This window comes from Podarcis gaigeae, assembly GCF_964106915.1.
Source record: "Podarcis gaigeae genome assembly, chromosome: 9".
In the NCBI taxonomy this organism is placed as follows: Eukaryota; Metazoa; Chordata; class Lepidosauria; order Squamata; family Lacertidae; genus Podarcis; species Podarcis gaigeae.
In genome coordinates this window covers 2014968-2040515 of record NC_139685.1, presented here as the reverse complement: position 1 = coordinate 2040515, position 25548 = coordinate 2014968, and the positions used below count along the sequence as shown (strand labels likewise).

The 25548-nt window shown below is 48.7% G+C and overlaps 3 protein-coding genes across 4 annotated transcripts in view; 1 reads left to right on the top strand and 2 right to left on the bottom strand.

The window, feature by feature from the left end:
• Positions 1 to 25548, bottom strand: part of TSPAN3 (tetraspanin 3) — a 939276-nt gene that overhangs the window by 577982 nt on the left and 335746 nt on the right. The window lies entirely within an intron of this gene.
• Positions 1 to 25548, bottom strand: part of ETFA (electron transfer flavoprotein subunit alpha) — a 284709-nt gene that overhangs the window by 66743 nt on the left and 192418 nt on the right. The window lies entirely within an intron of this gene.
• Positions 486 to 18038, top strand: ISL2 (ISL LIM homeobox 2). Of its 2 annotated transcripts, none has more exons than XM_083754730.1 (7): positions 486 to 565; positions 1330 to 1519; positions 2759 to 3030; positions 7577 to 7860; positions 11371 to 11538; positions 17149 to 17261; positions 17392 to 18038. In XM_083754730.1, the coding sequence occupies exons 1-7, from the start codon at positions 508 to 510 to the stop codon at positions 17423 to 17425; spliced, it is 1119 nt and encodes a 372-aa protein (XP_083610856.1). In that variant the 5' UTR covers positions 486 to 507; the 3' UTR covers positions 17426 to 18038. The 2 variants fall into 2 exon arrangements, with proteins under 2 accessions (XP_083610856.1, XP_083610857.1); XM_083754731.1 differs by having other exon boundaries at positions 498 to 565; positions 1271 to 1519.

Genomic DNA, 25548 nt, shown 5'->3' with positions numbered 1-25548 from the left:
AGGTGAGGGACTTCCTTCGGGGCAAGGGGGCTGCTCGGGGACTGACTAAGGGGACCTGAACGCGGCGCCTGCCTGCTCCCGGCCGGGTCAGCTCGGCGCTCCTCCGGGAGCGAGGAGGAGGAGGCGGCGCCCCGGGGAAGCAGCGCCCGGAGACGCGACGGGCGGCCGACAAAAGCCCCTTCGAGGGAGGGAGGGAGGGAGGGAGGCGGGCGGAGGGGAAGCCCTTCGGATTCCCATTGTTCCCCGCGGGCCAATCCGCGCTGGCCGCCGTCCTCTCGGCCAATGGCCTCCGGGGCGCGGGAGCGGCTGGGTGAGGTCAGCGCCCCGCCCCCGGGACGGGGGGGCTCCGTGGCGTGCTGACGTCATGCTGCGCCCGGGCCCGCGCCAGCCGCCCTCCCCGCGCGGGGCCGGCAGAGTTAGTCCGGCGGCGGAGGCGGAGGGGCTCGGCAGCCGGCGTGGACCCCCCCGGCCGAATCCGTCCCGGCACTTGCCCACCTCTCCTTCTGCATGGTGGATGTTCTCTTCCCCCATTCTTTCCTGGGTGCTATGGGGGATCATTCCAAAAGTAAGTGGCTCCAGTTCCTTCTCTCTCTTGGGTGCATTGGAATGTGGTTTCTTGCGAGGGGCTTTGGCGGAGGGCGGGGAGATGGCCCAACATAACAAATACTCTAAAAGGGCTCCATCTATATATCTACGGCTATATATAGATATGCATTTATAAGCATAAATTTCCCCCTCTCCTTTACGCCACCGCTTGCCTTTTCGTTCCTGGATTCTTATCAAAACCTGGCAGTTGCAGAATTTGCTGCTGGTTTATTTTTAAACGAGCATGTTTTTATTCGGGGGCTTGTCGCCCAACACTTGAACGATCCTCCAGAAAACTGTAGGGAGAATTAGCAATAACTATAAAGATAGCAATTATGATAATACAACGAAGTCACGGAAATATTCCCAGATTCTCTTTCCTTTTTCTTCATTTCTTCTGGGCGTATTAAATACGTGGCCGTTTGCTTTTATTTTCTGCGGTGCAGTCGGAAAACAAAGTTACAGTATGCGCGAAAGTCAAAGATGCAAAATTCCCCGAGTTCTTCCGTTCCTCTTTTTATGCCCCTGCTTTGCTGGGGCGGGGGCGTTGATTTATAAAAGAGGTGCCGCCGCAGCACCCAAACCGGTGCCTGATTTGGGGTTAAATTATGCGGATTGATTTGGTTTGGTGTTAGACTGATTGTTTTTTTTAAAAAGAAAACTTGTTTCCCGCCCCCCTTTCCAGAAAGTCCTGATGAGAGATTCTGTCCGTTCTTAGTGTCCTTTGCTCCTTTCCACCGGCAGAGAAACCCGGGATTGCCATGTGCGTGGGCTGCGGGAGCGAAATCCACGACCAGTACATCCTGAAGGTCTCGCCGGACCTGGAGTGGCACGCGGCGTGCCTGAAATGCGCGGATTGTAGCCAGTATTTGGACGAGACCTGCACTTGTTTTGTGAGAGATGGCAAAACGTACTGTAAAAGGGATTATATCAGGTGATGCTGACCTCCTCCCCCTCTCGGAGCGGGACGCCCACCGAGCCGAAGGAAAATCCAGTTGCCCCCCGCCCGCTTCCCTTTCGTTTTCTTTCCTCCTCTTCGGAGCCTTTTTTGTCACACAACCCCCTTTGATTTATTCGATTAATTGTTTGCAAATGTTTGCAAATGTTTGGGCAAATTTCTTCTCCCCCTACCCTCTCTGCTCTGTGTTGTTGAAATCTTGCTTGCGGGCGAGGGGGGGGGGATTTCAGGCCACAGAGGATGGAGGGATGTCTTTTTGGTCTTTGAACTCAGGACGGCCGGAAGTCCAGAGAAAGACTCGCCTGTGGAAGCGTCATTCTTCACAATCCTCTCTTGGTGGTTCCCCACCCGACAGATGCGATAAGAGCGAGACATTTCACATAGAGTTCGGAGGGAGGGAAAGCGGGGGATTTCATAGATTTGTAGAGTTGGAAAGGCTCCCAAGGGTCATCTAGTCCAACCCCCCCCCAGGTGGCTTAATTTTCTTATATTGCTCCAGTTTATCCTAAGCGGTGCCGCTTATTTGTTTTTTCCATTTCCGATCTAGGCTGTGCCAAGCTTTGCCCGGGTCAGACCTGCCGGCCAGACAAATGCCTGGGCCCCCTAAAGCAAACCCCCAAGCCAGCTTGGCAAGAAGGACGGCTAATAACCAGTGTGCCGATGGGAAGGCGGAACGGGCTCTCCGTAACTGAGTCCGGGAGAGGCCGATTCTTCTTATTTTATTATTCTTAATTTGGCACCACTCATCTGCAACTTAGGTCTCTGTCTGAAGAGACTTGAAATCTGAATCGTTATTCATCACAGTATACCATAAGAGCTGCCGAGCTGAAGTTGCCCGTTATTAAGTTCGCGGCTTTGGCAGCCTAGGTCCCCGCCTCGAGGAGCTTACAAATCTTCAAATGCTTAACGATGGATCCCTTTACGGAAAGCCTTAGAGTATCCCTAAGAGTAGCCTTCCAAGAGGCCGCCAGGGCTGCTGGTTCTTTCCTCCTTATTGCTGCCTGTCGTTAAATGAGCGGAGGGAAACGCCAGGTTGCGGGGGTAACTGCGGGGCAGCCCGCGCCGCCCTGGTAGCACAGAATGGGAGGGCCGGGAGGGTCCCCAGGGCCACCTAGTCCCTGCCGGGCCGCGGGGGGGGGGTGGCGGGGGTGGGGAGCCCGTGGTGCCCCTTCCCTCCCAGCCCCCCCCCCGCTGACGGCTGCCCCCTCCCCGCAGGCTCTTCGGCATCAAGTGCGCCAAGTGCGCGTCGGGCTTCAGCAGCAGCGACTTGGTGATGCGCGCCCGGGACAACGTCTACCACCTGGAGTGCTTCCGTTGCTCGGTGTGCAGCCGGCAGCTCCTGCCGGGAGACGAGTTCTCGCTGCGGGACCACGAGCTGCTCTGCCGCGCAGACCACAGCCTCCTCGTCGACCGGGCCGGGTCGGCCGAGAGCCCCCCGCGCAGCCCCGGACACCTCCAAGGCGCCCGGCAGGGCCTCCAGCTCGCAGGTAGGCGGGCGCCCCAGCAGAGAACCGGGGAACTGGAGAGCTGGAAGGGACCCCCAGAGTCATCTAGTCCAACCCCCTGCAATGTAGAAACCTCAGCTAACGCTCCTTCCTTCCTTCCTTCCTTCCTCCCTCCCTCCTTCCCTCCCTCCGCCCTGATCCTTTCTCACTTTCCCCCTCTGTTCCTTCGTTTCCGATTCTCTCTTTTCTCTATCCACAACTCCTTCCGCACTTCATCTTCTAGCCTCCCCGCCTTCTCTTTTCCCAACCTCCGCAACAGCCGACGGAACTCTTTCTGTCCTAGGAGTCTTTCCAAACAGCAGACCCTTTCTGGATCCACCCATGCACTCTACACACACGTGTATTGAGGCTCCTTTCAGACGAACGGATGGATTTAGCTTTAGGAGACCGAATGCAATCACTTCTGTCAACAGGTCAGGGGAGGCGCAGAAGTACCCCAGTAGGCGAACCAAATAGTGAAGATCCTTTGCCCCCAAGCGCTTGCAAAATGGAGTAGGACAGAGAAAATAAAGGGAGGAACAAGGACCTCGCTCTCCCGTTCCCGCGTCTCTTGCCCTTTTCTGTTTGGGAGAGACCGCGCCAGCCAGGGAGGGGACTCCAAAACATCCCTGGGGGAAACGGAGAGAATCTTGGCACCTCTCCAGAGTTAGGAAGGAGTATCTGTCCCAAACATTTGATACTCTCCAGCTCTGGTCTGATGGGAGCCCCCCGTGTCCCCCCCCCCCCGCACTTAATCTTGCTTTGTTCAGTTAGCCTCTTTTAAACCTACAGAGAAGACATGCGGAGGTGATGGTGAACCCACTGACCCCCACCCCCAAAATCAATACTTTGAAGAAAGTAGATCCTGCTCACTTCTAGGTACTGTGAGGGCGACACATTTAAAGCAGTCTCCTTTAAGAACCCCGGGAACTGTAGTTCAGTGCATCCAAGCACTGCAGTTCCCAGATCATTTGCGGGCTGTGTGTGTGTGTGTGTGTGTGTGTGTGTGTGTGCTTTAAATGGTGGGCACACAGACTTAGGAGTGTTGGGTGAATGGATTCTGTCTGAATCCCGTTCCTCCAGTCTCTCCCAGTGGCAAACTTTGGTCCTAGTCCCTCGCCCCTCAGTTACACACGTGATGAACAATATAGGCAGGGAGGTCCAAAATACAGGGGGAGAGCTTGCAGATTTTGTTGAAGGCGCTGGTTCTCGTCCTGCGTTTGGACCGCCCAGTCTCCACAGCTGGGGGCTTTTTAGGAAAACCAGATAAAATATACCCCTCCAGGCCTGGGCAGGGGGCTTCCCTTCTGAGCGACGTCTCTGCCAGCCTCGGAGTGGAGGCAAAGTAACCCTCTCTGTTTCTCTCGCACACCCACCGGGGGAACGCCTCCCTCGCCCACTCCGTGGAGAAAAGGGGGCCGCGGAAGAGAGCGCAGATGCAGCTTGCAGGAAAGTTTCTTTTCATACCTAAACCCCCAAGCAGAGTTGATTCGAGTTGCCAGGCAGGCAAGTCCCGCTGAATGGGCAGGGGGACTTGCTTCTTCAGGAAACAGGATCGGAGTGTAAACACAGAAAGTTGTGTTTCGCACTCAATTTTAATTTATTAAATTTCAGATAACTCTCTTGCTCCACGCGGGGCGGGGGAAATCCCAGCTCAACAGCACGGGAATTCCTAACTTTGTGACCGTTGAATTAGTCCTAATAAAGGCACTATTACCCCACGGTTAGTTTTCGGAATTAATGTATTACATACATACGTACGCACTCTTTTAGAATATTGGGATTTTAATTGCTTTTCACACGGGCTACTTAAATTTATTGCTTTAATGTAATTTTTGCAAATTGTCCTGGGATCTTAAGTGATTAAGGGGAGGAGGCGGGGTTAGAAACAGAAGAAAATATTTTACCCTTCTCACCCGCAAAACATTGATGCTGTTCATTTACTCTCGATTTAATCAGAGGCCATGTATCAGGTTTGAAACAAAATTTGGGGAACAGCGCATAACCAGATTTCCGTTCATCTTTAAAACAAAAACAAAACAAAAACAAGAACAAAAATAGATTTCAAAAGTTAGACATGGGAACTCCTTTTACTATTTTTACAGCCCAAACCTCCCCGGATTTGCTTAGAGCTAAAGTCCTCCCTTGAGAGCGAGGCTGGCTTTGCAAGTGAACTGAGCAACACTCTGGTGTTTACACAGAAGGAAATCTCACTGCTCCATCCTGAGGCTTACTCTCGAGTAAGTGAATTAAACATTTCAGCCTCGAGTTCTCTGACGTTGGGATCACTTATAAGGGAGCAAGCCAAATTCAATACAGTGAGGCTTACTCCCAAGTAGACATACATGCATAATAAGATTGTGCTGGCAATTCCTTAACACTGGGACAGTTCCTTCCCTCTTTCTTTCATTCTTTCATTCTTTCTTTCTTTCTTTCTTTCTTTCAACTCTTTCTTTCCTTCCTTCCTTCCTTCCTTCCTTCCTTCCTTCCTTCCTTCCTATCTCCAAACCACAGAAACTATATTGAGTTGTTGTAGGTTTTTTATTAATTATTTTTATTATCATAATCATCTGTATGTGATGCATTGTACCTGTACCTTCCAAAGACGCGGGTTTAGAATAATATAGCAATCTAATAAACAGATAAATAAATAAATGATTTAGTTTTAAAAGCGTTGCGGTGGGATGACGACGACTCATTTTTAATCCGTCTCTTAACATTTGCCGCAAAGCGTCTGTCTGTTGCTGCCGGTTCCTCGCCCGGAGGCCGCGGCTCCCAGGGACGGAAAGGACAGGCAATTCCGTTTGTCTCGGCTTTCCTCTCCCGCCGCCCGGTCCCCCCCCCGCCCCCGACATCTGTTTTGTGTGACATCTGATGCGTCTCCTTTTAACGCCGGGCTGTCATCTGAGTCCTTGCTGGGCTAAATCCCCCCGCCGACCCCCTCACACGCGCACCTTTTTAAAAGGACGTAAATATTCGAGGCCAACATTAGTTTGGGATTTGTTTAATAAAAAATAGAATAATAGTAATAATTGCAACAATCGGATTTATTGGTCTAAACTCTCTCTTTGGTGTAGCTTGATTTTTGCGCAGTCTGATCGATATTTGTGTGTGTGTGTGTGTGTGCGTGCGTGCGTGCGCGTGTGTGTACAGAGACAAACCTTGCGAAATTCAAGCCCAGCATCTCCTGAGACTGTCCAGTCCCTCTCCAACCCTCGGCTTGTGCGTTTGAAATGACACCTTTAACATTATTTGGAGAACCTGTGGAGTGTGTGGGGGGGGGAACAAGGCCGAAAGTAGTAGTAGTAGTAGTAATAACAACAACAACAACAACAACAACAACAACAACAACAACAAATAATATTGCTACTACTCCTGCTACTATATTTTAATTTAAACATGTTTCTTTCAAGTTGGTCCTTTTCTGAGAAGATTCGTGGTTATTTGTTGGACTTGGCTAATAATAATAATAATAATAATAATAATAATAATACAGGAATAGGAACTTCCTGTACAACCTGTTCTTTGATCTTCAATGGGAAAGCTTTGCCTGATGTGCCAAGGAGGAGCCGGGGCTCCGGGCGGTGGCGGGGGTCGGGGGTCGGGTTGGCCGCCGCTTGGTGCTGGGCGGAGAGGCGCCCTCCGCCGGGAGACGGGAGCCCCTTCCAGGCCAGCGCCGCTCCGGGCCGGGCCTGCGGGAGCCGAGGGGCAGCGGGGAGACTGTGCAAACGCTGCCCAGGGCTCTCCCTACACCTTGTGGCGCGTTTTCTTTGGGGGGGGGGCGGCAATCCCTCCCAGAGACTTAGTTATGGGGTGTGCAATTATTGTACAACTAAATGGCAGTTTAGAAGCTGCGCGTCTTGGTATTGTTTTGTTTTGTTTCCCGCCGCGTTTGCCTTTCCGGCCTCGAGTTGAGCCTCTTCCTAGACTGCGCCCGAGGGGGGGGGGCCGTAGTAAAAATCCTCTGCTGTCTCAAGGAGGAGCTGCCAGTCCTGAGGTGCCAGTCACTCCCCCCCCCCTCCGAGAAAGGGCTCAGTTTTGCGTTGTTGTTGCTGCTGCTGTTAATTTTTGGTATCAATGTGACTTTCGCAAAGGCAGGTTCACTGACTAATGATCTGCGAAGAACTGGGAAAAACAATTACCTTATTAATTATTTAGTTATTTATAAAAAAATATTTGTATACCCCTGTATCATATTACAGAAGTATACAAATATTTTACAGTTTACAGGAATATAAGACCATACAATAAGACCATTAAAATAAGTTAGAAACATTAGCTAGAAATAGTTTTGAACTTCTTAAAGAGCTCTCTGCGGCGGTGCATACACAATAAAACTGTAACTAAAACACATCTAAAAGCCACAAAGGGTAACCAGAGGGCTTCTCAGTCTGGGACATGGGGGGGGGTGGCTTGAGCCCCGGAAGGCGCGCAGTTGAACTAGCTGGGCGGGTCGTCCCAACCTTTCCCTGGGGGGGGGGGCGCAATCTTCCCTCCCCCTCCTGATCAGTCTCTCTCTCTCCCTCCCGCTCCCTTCCCCTCCCCGCAGATTCCGTGCCCGGGCGCCAACCCTCCTTGCGTCCACACGTGCACAAGCAGGCGGAGAAGACGACGCGCGTGAGGACTGTGCTGAACGAGAAGCAGCTGCACACGCTGCGCACCTGCTACGCGGCCAACCCGCGGCCCGACGCGCTCATGAAGGAGCAGCTGGTGGAGATGACCGGCCTGAGCCCGCGGGTGATCCGCGTCTGGTTCCAGAACAAGCGCTGCAAAGACAAGAAGAAGTCCATCCTCATGAAGCAGCTCCAGCAGCAGCAGCACAGCGACAAAGCCGTAAGTGCCCCTGCGCTTACTCTGCACGTCTGAATAGCCGTCGCCCTCCCTGAAATAAATGGCCGGGTCTTTTCTAGGGGTCGGGAGAGCCCCCTCCATCTCGAGAGACCCAAGTCCCCAAGTCACGGGGGAGGATTTCCTAGAGATTTCGGGGAGAGGATTTAAACTGGCTTCTGGACAGGCCTGATCCACCAGCACGAAGCCACGCTTTGCATCCGCGGACGGTTTGAATTGGCACAGTCTGCAGTGAACACCTCTGGCTTAAGTGGCGCAGGGCTTCCCTTCCTCTCTCCAATCTCTCCCGTTTTTGAAAGGTGCTCGCCGGCACCTGAAGATGTAGGAAGATAAATGTTGTGCACGTGACAGTTGTAGAAGCTACCGGTCCATCCTTATAATCTGGTCTAATCCGAGCGAAACTCAAACGTGTATTAACAGGTTTCCAATTTCATCACAGCAGGTGGGGGACCACTGACTGTTTTAAAAGGCAAACTGTTTTGTTTTTGCGTTTCACATCACTAGGATCCCTCTCCCCTCCTGCTTAACACCCCTAGACACGCGCGCACACGTGTGTTTGGCAGTGTTTTGGATTACGTTTTATATAGATGCCAGTGCCTTGGTCTTTAAGATGCCACAAGACTCTCTCTCGTTTTTTGGTACAACAAACTAAACAAGGCCACCTTTCTCGAAGCTGGACTAGGAGAAGGTTTCATGACACCAGATCTCTTAATATATCCCTAATACAATGTGTTTCTAGAGCGTCCCTGAAAATGTATTCGGGTTAATTTTTTTTAAAATAATAATCGAAAGTTCTTAAAAAACCAAGTGTTTTTTGAGCAAAATCTATTGCTAAATTAGTTTAGTTCCGATTAAATAAACTTGGCGCCCCATCTTAAAAATAGAACAACAATAATGTTTTTGCTTTTAATATATAATCTATTTTTGAAGGGCGCTTGAAACCCACAAAGGGGCACATTAACAGATCCGGTGTCACGAACAGTGTAATCCTAGCCGTGTGCACTGAGAAGAAAGTCCTGTTTCGTTCTTTGGGACTTATTCCCGAGTCCCAGGTAAATCAGGTGCAATCCTAACCCCATTTTACCTGGGAGTAAGCGCCACTGAATTCGATTACACTTACTTTTGAGTAGACATGGTTGAAATTGTGTTGTTACTGGCTAAAGCAATACCTCTATGAACACTTAATTGGAGTTTACTTCTGAGTAGCCGGGAATAGGCTTGTGCTACTTCAATATAGGAGCCGGAAAAGTCTTTCTGCCCACACCTCCGCGGCAAACCACTGTGATCTTACTTGGAATATAGGGAACAGTATCTAAGCCGACGCGCAAACGGGTCTCCGCGAAAGGGACGAGCTGGAGAGCAGAGCGAGGCTCGCGCAGGGTCGGGGCGAAAGAGTTCGCAACCTCGTGCACTTCGCTTTCCTTTTCGCGGGAGACGGTTATCGGCATAGCAGGGAACACTTTGCTCCTGGAATGTTATTACTCATATTGTTTTTATTATTGATTAATTGTTACCCCGGTGGCATTAAATATTGCATCTTCCCCTGGTGGTTCACCCCCAGCCCCAAAATACTTTTAATTGGCTTCAAAACCACGTTCATGGGCGTTGTAGAAAATGACAGCAGGAAGCTCCAGCCTTGAGGGGAGTCCCTTTCTTGGGGATTTTGTCCGGAGAGAACCCTCTTTTGATTGGGTTTCATGCAAAACTTCCAGGCAAGCTCAAGCAAATTAAAAAGAATGAGAAGATAATGCTAATTTAAACTGCTTCTTGGCTCCCCCCCCCCAGAGCAATTGTTAGTGCCACCACCCATATAATTCCAATTAAGGCTCTGCAGCAAATATACCAGCAAATAATGTCATCATAAATAAATCCTATTACTTTTAATAGATTAAATTAAGATATTAAAATTATGTTTGAAAAATGAATCAAAATTTAGCCCCCACCTCTTTTGTTTGCCCTTTGAACTCTTTAGAAAACTACTATATGTGATTTAGGCAGTGTGGCGTAGTGGTTAGGACTAGCACTGGGAGAGCAGGGTTCAACTCCCCTGCTTGGTCGTGAATCTCACTGGGTGGACTTGGGGGGTCTATCGCTGCCTCTCAGCCCAGCCTACTTTGCAGGGTTGGTTTGGGGCATTAATGAGGAGGGGCAGAACCATGTGACCACCTTGAGCTTCTTGGAGCAAAAAGCGGGGTAGAAATGCCAGTGAATAAACAAACTTTTTGCTCTTCCCTATAAATAACTGTGAAGCATATTTGATCTGGGTAAGGGGTTTGAGGTGGGGAGGTGAAAGCCTTGAGAGGAGTGGGATCAGGAAGTGGGCAGGAGACGTATCTTGACCATCGGAGGTGGAAGTGTTGCTTAATTTCTCTAGAAACCAAATCATTTAATGTTCATTCCATTACTGCCACAGATCAAACTGAGAGGGGGAAGAGCCCTTGTTCTCCTTGTGGCAAAGTGGAAAAACCAACTGCTGCCCTTCTGGAAAAATATGTTATTGCTGGTGAAGCCAGTTTGGTTATTAGAAAGGATTTGGATTGGGGCAGGAGGAGAATAAAGGGAAACTTTCTTTCACTCTCCTCCCTCCTTACTGCCAGATCTTGTAGGCTAATCCAGCATTAATTAATGATTAATTGCTGATTAGCTCCTCCCCCATTTGGGTTCTTCCACTTCTTTCTGTTGTCCATTCTTCCCTGATATGGAGCACTTTGTAAGAGAATTCTCCTCCCCCTAACCCAGGCTTCCTCAACCTCGGCCCTCCAGATGTTTTTGGCCTACAACTCCTATGATCCCTAGCTAGCAGGACCAGTGGTCAGGGATGATGGGAATTGTAGTCTCAAAACATCTGGAGGGCCAAGGGTCACTCTCTTTTGCCGTCATAAGCAGCTGCAAATTGGGGTTTTCCAAAATACACCAGCCTTCCAACTGAGTATCGGTGGGTGGGGTGGGGTGGGGTTGAGGTGGGGCTCAGCCCAAGGCTTTGCAAAATACCAAGTAATATGAAACAGGAGATTGTCCCTGAACATGTCAAGAATTCTTGCTACTGAGCAGCCATAGTCAGCCCTTTTACACTCAGCATCTGTAGGCATGGCTTATCACAAGGGTGAGCAAAAGGTAGATCGGGATCTACTGACAAGATCCCTGAGGTGACTTGCAATGGATCTGAAAAAGTTTATGACAACACATATGCAGATACCCTAGCCTTTCCGTGGGTGTTTTTGGGGGTGGGGTGGGAAGAGACCTCTATAAATTGCTTTGTCACTACATATGATTCTTAGAAATTGTTTTGCTTCATTGTAAAGTCTTGTGACTATATAATTTTTTAAAAGAACCAGGGGTGATTTGCTATTATTGATCTGTAGCGCATGGCTGGATGTGACATTGGGACATGACGATGCATCCAAGTCTGTCACTGCTGCCAGATTCTTCCTCTGGGAACAGGTGGGTTGGGCTGAGTCTTTGCTGACTGTTCCTTTCTTTTCACTCCTCCACAAGAGCCTTCAGGGCCTGACTGGGACTCCACTGGTGGCCGGCAGCCCAATCCGCCATGACAGCGCTGTGCAGGGCAACGCAGTGGAGGTGCAAACCTATCAGCCCCCCTGGAAAGCACTCAGTGACTTCGCCTTGCAGAGCGACTTGGACCAGCCAGCCTTCCAGCAACTGGTAAGGGACCGGGAGAGGTGGGAATACACAGCCAAGAGGACCAGGTCTTCCTTTGAACCAGCTTGGGAGCAGAGTGGGGAAGGCGCACCTTCGTGGCCTTTGTGGCTCAAGCCTAAGAAAAACATCGCCACCCACTCCCAGACTGTATGTGAGCAGTTGATTCCTCCTTAAACGCTGTGCCCTCTACCACACGTGGGAACAGTCAGGTTGCTTTGGGGGCACAGGGAAGGCCATGTGGGGCACACAGCTCTGTACTGCAGCTCCCTGCACACAGACGGGGCATCTTCCACCAGCCAGCTGCCTCACTCTGCCTCGTGGCTCCGCTGGCCCTCCTCGTTCCCTTGACACCCAGCTCACCTCCCTGTCTGGGACGCATCTCCTAAGCAAGCCTGCTTCAACCCAAATTCTCTTCGGTGTTGACTCAGACTTTTGGGGATCAAAAGGAGGTTGGGAGGACGGTGGTTGACAGCCACAACACAAGAACCATCCATGCTCTGTACTGTGGATTAAGCACTCTCGAACAATCACTACATTCTGGTAGGATGAGGATCACTGTGGACATAAGTGGGAAGATGGAGAGGGCAGGAATTGAGACCCCTTTAGCACTTTTTCCTGCTTTTGTGTGACAGGGAAAGAGCTCTTCAAATTGTGCTTCGTGGTGTGTTAAGTGATCTTGAGTGCAATCTTATCTGTGCTGGTGTGTTTGAAGTATGTGCTGCTTAATATAAATTCAAACTGGCCCTCTGGATGTATATACGTATGTGAACAGGTACCTAAGTTTGGGTTCCCATGGCAACATCAGAGGATCCTTTAATGATTTGTTGGAGTACTTGCACCATTAGTTAAAGCGGAGTTAGGATGGAGTTGCATCAAGAACCGCCCCAATGCAGCATCACCAAATGTGATCCTATGTTGGCATCATGAGCAGATGTTTAGGATTGTGGTGTAAGATGCACTTACCTGTACATTTGGGGCAGAGTCTTCAGGCAATGGTAGATGCCTAGACAAAATGGGGAAGGGGCACAGCCCAGCAGTAGGGCATGCAGAAGGTCCCAGGTTCAATCCCCAGTATCTCCTGGTAGAGCTGGGAGACACCCTACCTGCAACCCTGGGCTGCTGCTGCCAGTCAGTGTAAACAATATTGAACTAGGTGGACCAGCGGTATGAAGAAGGCAGCTTACTGTGCTCACAGAACTGTGTGATAAAGAAGTTGCTGGGATGTATTTGAAAGAAAGGCCTTATCCCCTACCTGAATACACCAGAATAAGGTCATGTTAATGCTTGAGGAAGAGGGATAATTTTGGAGGGAGGGAGATGTAAATACAAAATGTCAACACCGTGTTGGACTGAGGCTGCAGTTTTGTCAAATACTTAGCACAGGCACACTGAAAACGTAAAGGTTAGTTCACTTCAACTTGCCTGTTGAGCAGGCATAGGCAAACTGGGCCCTCCAGATGTTTTGGGACTACAGTGCCCATCATCCCTGACCACTGGTCCTCTTAGCTAGGGATGATGGGAGTTGTGGTCCCAAAACATCTGGAGGGCCGAGTTTGCCTATGCCTGCTGTTGAGCATGCAGCGGCTTAACACCTTTCTAAACTATGCCTATTGCTGGTGAGCTCAGGGTCCCGGGTTCAGTCCTGGCATTTCCAGGTAGGGGTGGGAAGGATCTTTGCCTGAAGAGCCTCTGCCTGTCAGTGCAGGCGGTACTGTGCTGGAGGGACCAGTGTTCTGATTTGGTATATATCAGCTTGCTATGAGTGAATTGGCCTCAGTTCATCAGCTGTGATGTTTTGCTGCAATGCCAAAACTGCACCACTGGATTCCAGTTTCCGTTGTTAGGTGTGCCAGGCTAATGGAAATGAACAGGCTTAAAATAGAGTTGTCCTCCTGCTGGATCACAGCTCAGAACTGCTGATGGGAAGCCCGTGAAACTCTATCGTTAATTACAAAGGAATACTGAGGAATGTGTGCCCATCGAAGGTTCTCCCCCTCCTAATGCATTCCTTCCTGTATCTGGATTATGCTTTAGAGGATAATCAAAAATGAATCTGGTGCAATATTTAGTTAAGATAATGGAAAATTGAGACGGGTGAGCTGCCTGCATAATTAAATGGTCATTTGCTAGAAACGGAAGTGCCACTAAATGAAATATGGGTCCTATACATCAGTTTATGAAATATGGAGCCCGGTTCTGCATAGCTGCCACTGGAGCTTTGCCTAGACAGAGAGGAGTGTGCAGGAAGTCTGTCAAATTCCTTACAGAACAGTTTCCTCTTTGCTCAAGGGGCTCTGCAACTGGAGACCGTGAGGGAAAGCATTATGTGCCACTTTAACAGTCATGGCTTCTTCCCCAGAACCAGGGAACTGCAGTTTCTTAAGGGTGCAGAGAGTTGATAGAAGCCTCCCCTGTTCCCTAGAGCTACAATTCCAGAGTTCATTGGGAAGAGGGATCAGCCGTTAAACCACTCTGGGAATAGTAGCTCTGTGGGGGAATAGGGATGATGTTGGGACAAAGGTGAATCAGACCTCAGCTTCTACCCTCACCCCCCCCTTCTGGTTTCCCAAGAGCCTTATGGAGGGAAAACCTGCTAGAGGAAGGAAGGGAAAGTGTTTTGTGCAGCCCAAGGGCCACATTTCCTTCTGGGTGCCATAAGCCAGCGCTAGGCAATGCAGGAGGGAAATGTGGCGGGGAAAAGGAGTATAAAATTTGCCTTTGCAGAGGGTCCAGTTGCTATACATTCACACACCCCTCTCTACCTCCCCAAGTGGCAGGATCACGCTACAGTCAGGCAAGAGCACTTGACGAGTGTGCAGAGCAGGGCTGGGGTGCAAGGAATGTGGCCTGGGAACGGTCTTGAGGGCCAAATAGAGATGTTTGGGGGGCCACATTGGGCCCCAGGCCAGAGGTTCCCTCCTCTTGTGATACAGTATGGCAAATTACCTGAATGGGTTGGAGAACACCCCAGACATCTAAATCAGTGGTACTGCTTGATAAATCTAGCCTGTTCAGACTGAATCTATGTTGTTGGAAAAGAGAAGGGTGGGAGGGAAAGGCATTGAGGATAGAGATCCCCCATTGCTCTGCAAGCCTTCCACAAAACCACCTGAACAGAGCTCACAGACTACCAGCAACCCACAGACCAAAGTTTGTGAACTTCTGACCCTTCGTAATAGGTGTGTTTAAGGAACCGTGCTTGAATTAATCAGTTCAAATAATTTCAAGCAGTGCCCTTTAATTGCACCCATTATTTAGGTCCATTATTCATGGGTTTGGTGAGTGAGTGTGATCTGGCTACATCTGATGAAGCTCAGATGATGAGCCCCCTACTTTCTCCCCATAATTTGAGTCCTTCATTTGAATAATGAAGCGTTTGGGATCCTGACAGTTTGGGAGAAGGTTCTATCACTCATAATATTCCTTTGGGAGTCCTCCGGCACATGAGGAGGACGTGCTCATGTTCAGTTCCTTTTCATTCCACTGGATTGTGCTCCCGCTTTTCATACCAAGTGTGTGTAGGGATGTGAATAGACATGTATAGATTTATTAGAGATTATCCTTCTTTCCTTCCTTCCTCACGTTTGTAAGTTCAGCAGAGTGCATCCCTTTGTAGTTTAAAAGTGAAGCTTAGATAGGTTAGTTTTAGCCTTTTAATTTAAGTAACCCAGGGTGCCTTAAGGCAGACTGGGTTCTCCTGGTATTTCCCCCTTAAAACAATAATCATACAAACATTCTTGTAAAAGGTAAAAATAACATTTACTCATTCCACATTTCTGTTGCAGAATGACAGATACAGCAGCTTTGTTCAGACAGGCTTAAAATGGTAATTCAGTTAGATAGACATGCTTAAGTCTAGCTTAAGTCTAGCATGTCTGAGCAATGGAGCTCAGATATGCAGGTTGTTCTCACCTTTCTGACTTGGTGCTGAGATGAAGAGGTAAGAGTGAAGAGAGACCAAAGAGCCAAGAGGAAGTGCCAAGCCTTGTGAGTTTACATGGCTATGCCCCCCCCCCCCCCCGGCAGGGCACAGAGGGAGTGTCTGTCTCAGAGTTCTGTCTAGCAAACTTACAGGAAAACTCTGTGAGCTTCAGCTCTGATCATGTGCCTGTCTAGCAAACATGCTTTGTTGGTTTGACTGCCTTGTAAATATCCCACAGTGAGCTGCAAGAGGGCTTCAGGGAAGTGTGAAGAAGGGACTCTGGCAGGGTCCCAAAGATGGGCAAGCCCTAACTAGGCTTCGGGGACCCTGCCAGAGCCTTATGCCTCCTTCCCAAAGCCTACTGCCTCCTCACCTGGCCAGCTTTGGGAAGGCAGCATGAGGGCTGGGGTAGCGGCATCAAATGTTGCTGAGTGCTGCCCCAAAACACTTTTTGATAGAATTCAAATCCACTATATCTTTTAAGCAGCTTCTCATTCTGCCTTCAGCTGTGTTTCAGTTTGTCCTGGCAACAAGGAATGGGTTGGCAATATTAACTGATATCTGTTTTGGGGATGAGCTTTTAGGGGTTGGGGACCGTAGCATCTGCTTTGCATGCAGAAGGATATTAAAAAGGATCAGGCAGCACACTTTGGGAAAGGCTTTCTCTGCCTGAAACCTTGGAGAGTTGTTGTCGGAAAGAGTAGGCAATTCCAGTCCAGAGGGACAAATGGTCTCACCTGCTAGGAGACAGCCTCCTGTGAGTTAAGTTTCAAAAACTAAAGAACTGGGGCAAATAAATTCCTGTATCTTTTCATCAATAAATATTCTCTGGGTGGCTTAAAATCATTTTAAAATAAAAATTAAAGTGAAAGAGCAACAGAGACAGCATAGAGCAGATTACAATCTGATTTAAACCACCAAACTCCCTGCGTGAATAAAGACATCTTCACCATCACCTGGTGTTACAAAGACCATAGAAAAGGTGTTGGCGGAGCCTCTTTGGGAAGTCTGTGTGGGATGAGTTTTAATGCAATTAAATTGCAGTTTATCCCTCCAGGCACCTGCATGTGGGGGTTAAACAGAGTTTTAAAATCCCATCCTTGGAAGCAAAATAAAAAGCATAGGAACTGTAAAATCTTGTTTTGAGCAAGTCCTGCTACAAAGTAAGTTGGCTTCCCCATTCTTACCCCACTTAACAAAATATCAGGCAGCAACTTACTTTACTGGTTCACAGCAGTGGAAGCAGTAAAAACTATGCAGGCAAAATACTTTCAGTAAACCCAGCTCCAGCGAGGGGAGGCGTGTCTGCATCTGAGGGGCGGGAGGGACTGGAGGTGCTCTGTCCTCTCCGGGAGAGGAGGGCAAATGGTGCCACCCAGAGCCCTCTCTGCTAACTGCGTTTCTATGGGCCTGTATCTGCCTCAGCAATCCAGCTCTGTGATATTAGCGCCTTCTCATCCTAACTAGCAAGAATATGCTTTGGTTAGGTTTGGCAGCTCATCTCCCACAGTCTGTTCTATAGCTCAGATCTCCCCCTTTGCACCTGGCCAGTGGCATGTGTCCCCCCAGAAGGTTGCCTAGAAGGCAGTGCGGCCCCCGGCTGAAAAACGGTTCCCCGCTCACTCCTGCTGCAAGATTGGCATCACTTGACTAATCCCCAACCTTGTCGCCCTCTCTCTCCGCCCCTGCAGGTCTCCTTCTCAGAGTCCGGCTCCTTGGGCAACTCATCTGGCAGCGACGTGACCTCCTTGTCCTCTCAGCTCCCTGATACCCCCAACAGCATGGTCCCCAGCCCGGTGGAAACGTGAGAAGAGCCTCCTTTTACCACCCCCACCTCCCCATGGACTTTCGCATGCTCCTGATCCCTGCATGAGATCTCCTGAGCTCCGAGCAAACTCAACTCTTTAAATGATTATCTTTTATTTAAAACCCAGCTCCCCGATCTTTCCTAAACCGCCATGGCTGTAAGCGGCACCCGCCTCTGGACTGCACCGCCCTCTCCAGCACACCGGGGGGGAGCAGAGCAAGACTCCCAAGGGATTCCGTGCCCCCACCCTCCGTGAATCCCTCTGGATTGGAATAGGATGACTTTCCTGACTCATGTAATGGCAGCTTTAGAGGACGTTGTCTTTTTTTTAAAACAAACAAACAAAACACACTTCATTGGGAAGAACCTGATCGTCTAGGAATTGCCGGTGCCATTTGCCACACTATGCCAGGAGCCTGGACAAATCTTGAACTCCCTTATATTTGTTTGCTGGCCCTGGAAGGGGGGGATCTGTCTGTCTGTCTGTCTGTCTGTCTGTCTGTCTGTCTGTCTCTCTTTGTCTCTTTCTCTTTTTTCCCTCCCCCCCTCCAAGCCTGCATGATTGCTGGAAAACTATCTGCAAGACTTAAAGTACCCCCCCCCACTTCTCTTGCCAATGTTAAATTATCTTCTGGATTGAGGTGAGGTTTGTTAGGCCATTGCAGACCAAAGTAAGTTATTGTTATTATTATTTATTGTTACGGCAGAAGATAAAATGGTTGGGATTGATATTTTGACCTTAATAATAAAAACGAACAAATACCTGATGAGAAAGTGCTGCAAGTCTGTATGAATCACTGCCACACAGGATCAGAAGGCTGGGATTAAGGATCATCACTGCCGTCAAATATGGAGGCCACATGAACATTCCCTGTGTGTGTTTGTGTGGTATGAAGACATCTTAACACGGAAGGGTTTCCCCAGGTCAGACAGACTGGAACTATATGAAACCTGCTTCTCCTTCAGCCACACATCAGACTGGAAGCTTGTATGGGAGCTGAGGCTCCACCGCCTTCCTGGCCCTGATCAGGTCCTGATCTGGGCAGGTGTGTCCATGCGTCTTCCCTGCGGAAGGTGAGGAGGCTCCAAGATCCAGCCAGGCTCTCACACAGTGGTGTCAGAGGCTCCTGTGACAAGAGAGGAGCAGAGTGAGGGGGCTGGTTGAATTAGTGCAGGGACATGGACCCTCAGGCTCAGGGGCCAGATGTGGCCCACCTAGGCTCTCTATGTAGCCCCCAGGACTTTCCTGCTCCCCAGCCACACTCCCTTCTGAACCTCCTTTGCCCTTCCTTGAACGTTTTTGTCTGGCTGGACTGTGTCCTTGATCGTGCCTCTTGTTTGGATGAAACGGGTAATGGAGAGGGGTGTGTGCAGGAATCAACTCACTGTGCAAAGGCAAATTTTGAATTCCTTGCTCCATGCATGTTTGGCTCTGGCCCCATGTGCTGCTGACATGTGGTCCCTAGAAGCTTGCCAGAAGGGAATGTGGCGCTTGGGTTGAAAAAGGGTCCCCAGCCCTGAACTACTCAGCAGTTTTCACAAATTGGTTCATGCTTTGAAGTGCCTCTGAGAAAGCCTAGTGCCAATTTTTGCAATGTGATGTGCTCAGAACCTGATTTTTCCAGGGCTGGCATCTGCACAAGCTGAAGTCTACCCACTCAGGATTTCAGTGGCACTTTCTGAATTGACGTATATGCACTTCGTGGTGGGAAGCTGCTCTTTGGATGTTTTCCTCTGTCTCTAAGCAGTGAAAGATTCTGGAGTTCTAGGCACTTACTCAGGGTTTGGTTTCCTTGGAATGAAGGCCAGCAGAGGCTGTGGTCTTTATTTACACATATATGTAACCTCAGTGTGGGATGGAGGGACTCACTGCATCACCACTCCATGGAGATGTTGCTTCTCCATGAGTTACAGCTTTGGCTCCAGCACATTCAGGTCTCCGTGTCTCCAGCTTCCCGCCTGCTTCCAGCCTAGCTCCTACCTGGCAGCTAGGTGAGGGGTGGTGGTGGAAGGCACTATTGCAACTTGGCGGCTCCTTTTGGGATGCTGATGAGGACATTTAAGTGTTCGGCTAAGGTCATTGGCCTACAAATAAATTATCTGACTAGTTCCACTTCTATTAGATTCCAACCCTCACTGGGTGCAGGACCCCAAGAACTGGAAGGGGCTCAAGGCATCATCTCTGTCACAGCACCAGTGCAAGGAAGCCCCTGAAGCACTGAGAGCAGATCACTTGACACATCCGCAGTTCTGTGAGGAAGACTAAGGCTTCCTTATTAACAACCTCACAAAAGCCAGCAATCACAATAGTCCTTTGGAGGAAGTCATGACAGACCAGATAGCTTAAAATTGTATTCTGTATAGCAAATGGAGAGTTTTTTATTTTAGTTTACAAAAATTTATAGGCCATTTGGTTGTAACAAAATGGGTTTGTAATGGTCTTGTAGGAAGACCAGAAGCTGCCAGATTTGGAGTCCAACCTTTGGCCCATCTCTCTCCTCCCGGACTGCGGGGCCTGGCAGTGACTCTCCAAGGCTTCAGCAAGGAGCTTTCCCCAGCCCTATTGAAAGGGTGTCAGTAGAGGCTGTAAGTCTATGGGGCGGATTTATTACATTGCAAATATCCTGCTTTTCTTTCATGGAGCTCAGGTGGATGTGAACAATCCTGTGGAGAAGGTTAGGCTGAGAGGGAGTGAGAGAGAGAGGCTGGACCTAGGTCTTTGCAGGAAAGTGCATTACATTTGCCTTCTGCTCAAGTTTGTCGGTTAGCTTCCTTTTGGTCAGTCATTCCATTTCCATTCCCACTTCCACCCTTTTCTGCCACTTGGAGGAGGACAGAAAGAGCACCAAGAAAGATAGTGAAGCAAAGGCAGAGGAGAGAGAGAGTGTGTATCTGTTCAATGACAGTTATTTGAAATGCAATTATTTCTTTTCTTGCTATGTAGTCTTTATGGGAGGGGTTGCAACCCTTCTTATTACTCATTAAAAGCCTCCTCTGTCCTACAGTGGAGAAAAATACTGTTGGTCATATTGACTGCAGTAGCAGAGGCCTGACCTCCTGTGTTGCAGCAAACCTGGAACCAGCTTGCTTGGTGACTGAAACCACTGAGCCATCAGTGTGATCCTCCAAACATTTAGAAAGAAAATATTGTTCATCTTTCACACTTGCAAGAAATGCCAAAGTCAAACCAGTCTCAGAGTCGTTTAAACCAATTGCACTTTTCCCCTTCCTATGCCATTTATTATTACTATTATTATTATTATTATTATTATTATTATTATTATTATTATATTAAAAAACGAAGATCATGGCCACTGGGCCCATCACCTCCTGGCAAATAGAAGGGGAAGAAATGGAGGCAGTGAGAGATTTTACTTTCTTGGGCTCCATGATCACTGCAGATGGTGACAGCAGCCATGAAATTAAAAGATGCCTGCTCCTTGGGAGAAAGGCGATGGCAAACCTAGACAGCATCTTAAAAAGCAGAGACATCACCTTACCAACAAAGGTCCGCATAGTTAAAGCTCTGGTTTTCCCGGTAGTGATGTATGGAAGTGAGAGCTGGACCATAAAGAAGGCTGATTGCTGAAGAATTGATGCTTTTGAATTATGATGCTAGAGGAGACTCTTGAGAGTCCCATGGACTGTAATAAGATCAAACCTCTCCATTCTTAAGGAAACCAGCCCTGAGTGCTCACTGGAAGGACAGATCGTGAAGCTGAGGCTCTAATACTTTGGCCACCTCATGAGAAGAGAAGACTCCCTGGAAAAGACCCTGATGTTGGGAAAGATGGAGGGCACAAGGAGAAGGGGACGACAGAGGACGAGATGGTGGGACAGTGTTCTCGAAGCTACAAACATGAGCCTGAGCAAACTGCGGGAGGCAGTGGAAGACAGAAGTGCCTGGTGTGCTCTGGTCCAGGGGGTCACGAAGAGTTGGACACGACTAAACCACAACTATTTATTTACTTACTTACTTACTTACTTACTTACTTACTTACTAGCAGAATTGCTTGATTTTGGGGGATGGGATACAAAAATGAGGACAGCTGACATGATGCTTCATTCAAAAGGTATCTGTTTAAATAAAATAAAGTTTTTTGTTTGTTTTCTTTTTAAAATATAATATCCATTCTCCCCCTCCCTATTCCCCAGGCCAGCCTTATTCAACCTTCTACTCTCTAGACATTTTAGACTACAATACCCATAGAGCCATTGTGGTGTAGCAGTTAGTGTGCTGGACTAGGACCTGAATTCCCTGCTCAGCAATAAATCTCATCTTGGGGGCTAGTCCCTGCCTCTCAGCCTATCCTACCTCACAGGATTGTTGTGGGGATTAAATGGGGAAGAGAACTATGGACTGTACCTTGAGCTCCTTGGTGGAAAGGGGGGGAGTATAAATGCAATAAATAAAATAAAATAGGCCATAGACAGTACAGCCAATAGCTGTTGCTTGACTTCTCATCCATGGGTGAGAAATTAGTCTCACTAAGCTCAATGGAATTTACACCCTAGCAAGTATGTTTGGGGTTGCGCTATTCACTTGTGGCAACATGTGCAACTGAGAGCCTTCTGACCTTCAAGTGTGTGCATGGGATGTGCATGAGGGCAGTGCTGGTATTCACCAGGTTCATGGCCATTGGCCTTTTGCCTTCGCTGCCCCCATTTCACAGGGGGCGCATTGTGGGACCCCCCAAAATGTCTGCTGCTCAATAAGCCAGCTGCCCCCCGTCCTGTCCCCTTACAGCGGCCGGACTGCACTGCTGGCCAGTCCAGCACAAGCACACTCAGGGAGGCCACCCCAAGAGGGTCAAGACGGGGGAAGAAAAAAGGGTACCATGGGGGGGGGACACTGCATGGGGGGAATGTGTGGCAGCATCTGGACAGCTGCTCCTGATCTATATACGCTTCAACATTCTCCCTAAGGAGGTGGCAGAGAGGGGTGCATAGCAAGGCTGACAATCTTGCACCCCATCCCAAAGTTGATGGACTACAATACCCATCAGCTCCAGCCATCGTGGTCACTTGTCGGGGGTGATGGGAGTCGTAGCTCAGCAGCACTGGCTGGGCCTCAGGTCCCCCAGCTTCCCTTAAAGACTGACGTATGATATCTACTGCAACTTAAGTGCTTGTGGGCAGGGTCCACTCCATCAGACACACTAAAATGTTCACTCTCATTGGCAGATGTGTGTATACAGCAAAAAATAAAAATTGTACACGCTGAGGCCAAAAGCCTATGAAATGCAAGAGGCCCAGTCTGTGACCTTTTCCAGGCAGAGTTCAAATGTATTCCAGATAAGCAGAGCCATCGGCCCACCAAGCCAGGGGACATTTCTACACCCTGGGGGTAATGAATTTCATAAGCTAATAAGCTTAATTATGCTTAACAGAATTTGCTGAGCAAATTGCTCTGAATTAGTAGCTTAGTTAAACCCAGCCAACCACTCCAGGCCCTGCTCCTTCCCACCCTAATAAGGTGGAGTAAGAAACACTTTCTGAGTCAAGAATGGCCAAAGGCAAAGGGGTGCGTAGGCAGAGGGTTTTGCACTAGACTCTGCCAAGGGATCCTCCTTTGGTGAGAACTGCAATAAGAGGGCTATATTCCTCCCCTGCCAGCCCCCAAACTAGGAGCTGTGGAGCAGCATTGCCCCTCTACACGGCAGCAGGCCTGGCAAGGCTATGCTAGGGCCACCAGTGCTGACTTCTGCTCCAGACATCTGCTCCTGCATTGGGCAACAAGGTCTGCAAATCTCTATTTTAATTCTCCCAGAACAGTGGAATGACAATATTGGGCGATGTTGCAAGGCAAGTGGCAAACCAAGGCTGATTGGAAGACCCAGACAGTGTTATGGGAGAGAAGCGTTCTGGTGTTGCTGCAGCAGCAGCACTGCGTCCTTTGCCAGCGCCTGGGCTGTGGTGCAAAGGGTGAAGAAAACTCACCGCGTCAGTCCAGCCCTCCCCCCCAGGTGGGACCAGGGGCATGGAGGGCTCACAGGGCTCTGCTGTGCTGCCTGCCTGCCTGCCCACTCAGGGGGAAGCCCGGCCAGCCAATGTGGGCCTTGGTGGGCGCATCCCCCCACCAGCTAGGAGACCTTTCAGTGAGGGGGCTGGGAGCACAATGACAAGGTTAGGCTCTGGGTCCCAGAGATCCTGGCAGCAGATAGGGCAGGACAGGAAGCCCTGCATGGGGGCACCAGGTTCAAGCCCCCTCAAAATCATGTGCCCAGGGCTATGCCCCCCCCCGCTATGTCCCTGAGCAGCAGCCAGCCTTAGATGGAGCCCTTCAGAGAAGCAGCAGTTCTTTACTACTACTACTATTTTATCATTATTAATAAAATAAACCAAAGATAAAGGGCATAAAGAAATACTGTTCAACTGTAGGTTGAAAGCAGCATAAGGTTGGACATCATCATTGAACTTGTTGTTCCAAAGCTTTACAAAAACAAAAAACCCATTTCCCCATAAACTTCTTAGGCTGGCTTTATTCTTTTGTAATAATAATAAAGTTAGTTACTATGGGCCAAATTTTCTCAGTCCATTCAAATATAGTAAGATATATGCTCCCTCATCCAATATTTAACTATTATCATCTTAGCAGCAGTTATAAGATTAAACACTTTCTCAATCTTTTCTGGAATAACATCTTTTAGATAGCCATGCAGAAGACGAGCAGCGGTTCTGCTTCGTGAGCTCCGGCAGCCTATGCCTCCTACGTGCTTCTGTGACCTGGTCCTCTGTTTCTGAGGAGGCACCAGTGTGACGTCCTCAGGCCCCACGGACTCACCCTGCATCTGGCTGTGGCCCTGCCTGGGGTCAAGAATGATAGTCCAACGGCGTCTGGTGGACTACAGGTCCCCTCGCTATAAAATATACTTTTGTGTGTGTTGTATACACCTAATCCTTTTTAAAAATGTTGGCTGCACAATAGTGATTAAGAAAAGAAAAAGTGGCTGCTAGGACACTGAGGTCCTCCTCCAAGGGCCTTCTGGCGGTTCCCTCCCTGCAAGAAGTGAGGTTACAGGGAACCAGGCAGAGGGCCTTCTTGGTAGTGGCGCCTGCCCTGTGGAAGATCCTCCCAACAGATGTCAAGGAAACAAACAACTATCTGACTTTTAGAAGACATCTGAAGGCAGCCCTGTTTAGGGGAGGTTTTAATGTTTGAAGTTTTATTCTGTTTAATATTCTGTTGGGAGCCACCCAGATGGGCAGGGTATAAATAAATTTATTACTATTATTATTATTATTACTACTACTACTACTACTACTACTACTACTAATATTACTATAGAGACTGATGCAGGAGACATATGTTTTGTTGCAGCTGGGGCAGATGAAGGCACCCAGTTGTGCTGCTGCAGGGCACTTCTTCTCTCTGCAATTTTTGGTTAATTGCTCATCTGCCTTTTAACTAATCAATATATTCAAAACAAAAAAAATTCCTTCCAGTAGCACCTTAAAGACCAACTAAGTTAGTTCTTGGTATGAGCTTTCGTGTGCATGCACACTTCTTCAGATACCTGAAGAAGGTATCTGAAGAAGTGTGCATGCACACGAAAGCTCATACCAAGAACTAACTTAGTTGGTCTTTAAGGTGCTACTGGAAGGAATTTTTTTTTGTTTTGACTATGGCAGACCAACACGGCTACCTATCTGTAACTAATCAATATATTATTTATTTTCTGCTGGGGGAAAAAAAAGAAAAAAAGAAAAAGAAAAAGTGGCTGCTAAGAGGAGACCAGGACTCTGGCCTTAGCTCTGATCAGGCTGCGCATCCCATGAGTTTCACCTCAAATGCCTGGCCAGGAGAAATCCTCTCTGCACCCCATCTGTCTAGCCAATTTCACAATTCAATTAGTAGGAAACTTGTCTGCTGGATTTTCTCTGCTCTTTTAGGAAAAGAAAAGTCTCAGTAGCCACCATCCAACCAATTCAAATCACACAGCAGCAGCAGCAGCAAAAGCAAACAATTGCCTTTAATTGTTAAAGACAAATCTGCATAATTTTTTTACATTGTCATTGCTTATTACTAAGAAACAAAACAAATAGCTGTCCAGGGATTGAGTACAAATTGTTCCAGGAGAGGAAGTAATTAATTAAGGAATTTAAGTCTGCAGTGTTGCCAAGCAGGGAGCAAAGATTAAAACGTCCCTCCTGGCGTCTGATTCCCTGGAGTCTACATTTTCCAGTGTTTCATTGCTCTCAAACATGGAATCTATATTACTCCTCTCCCCTCTTCAATTTTCTTTGTCCAGTAACCTGCAAGGATAACTCTGTGTTCAAGTTT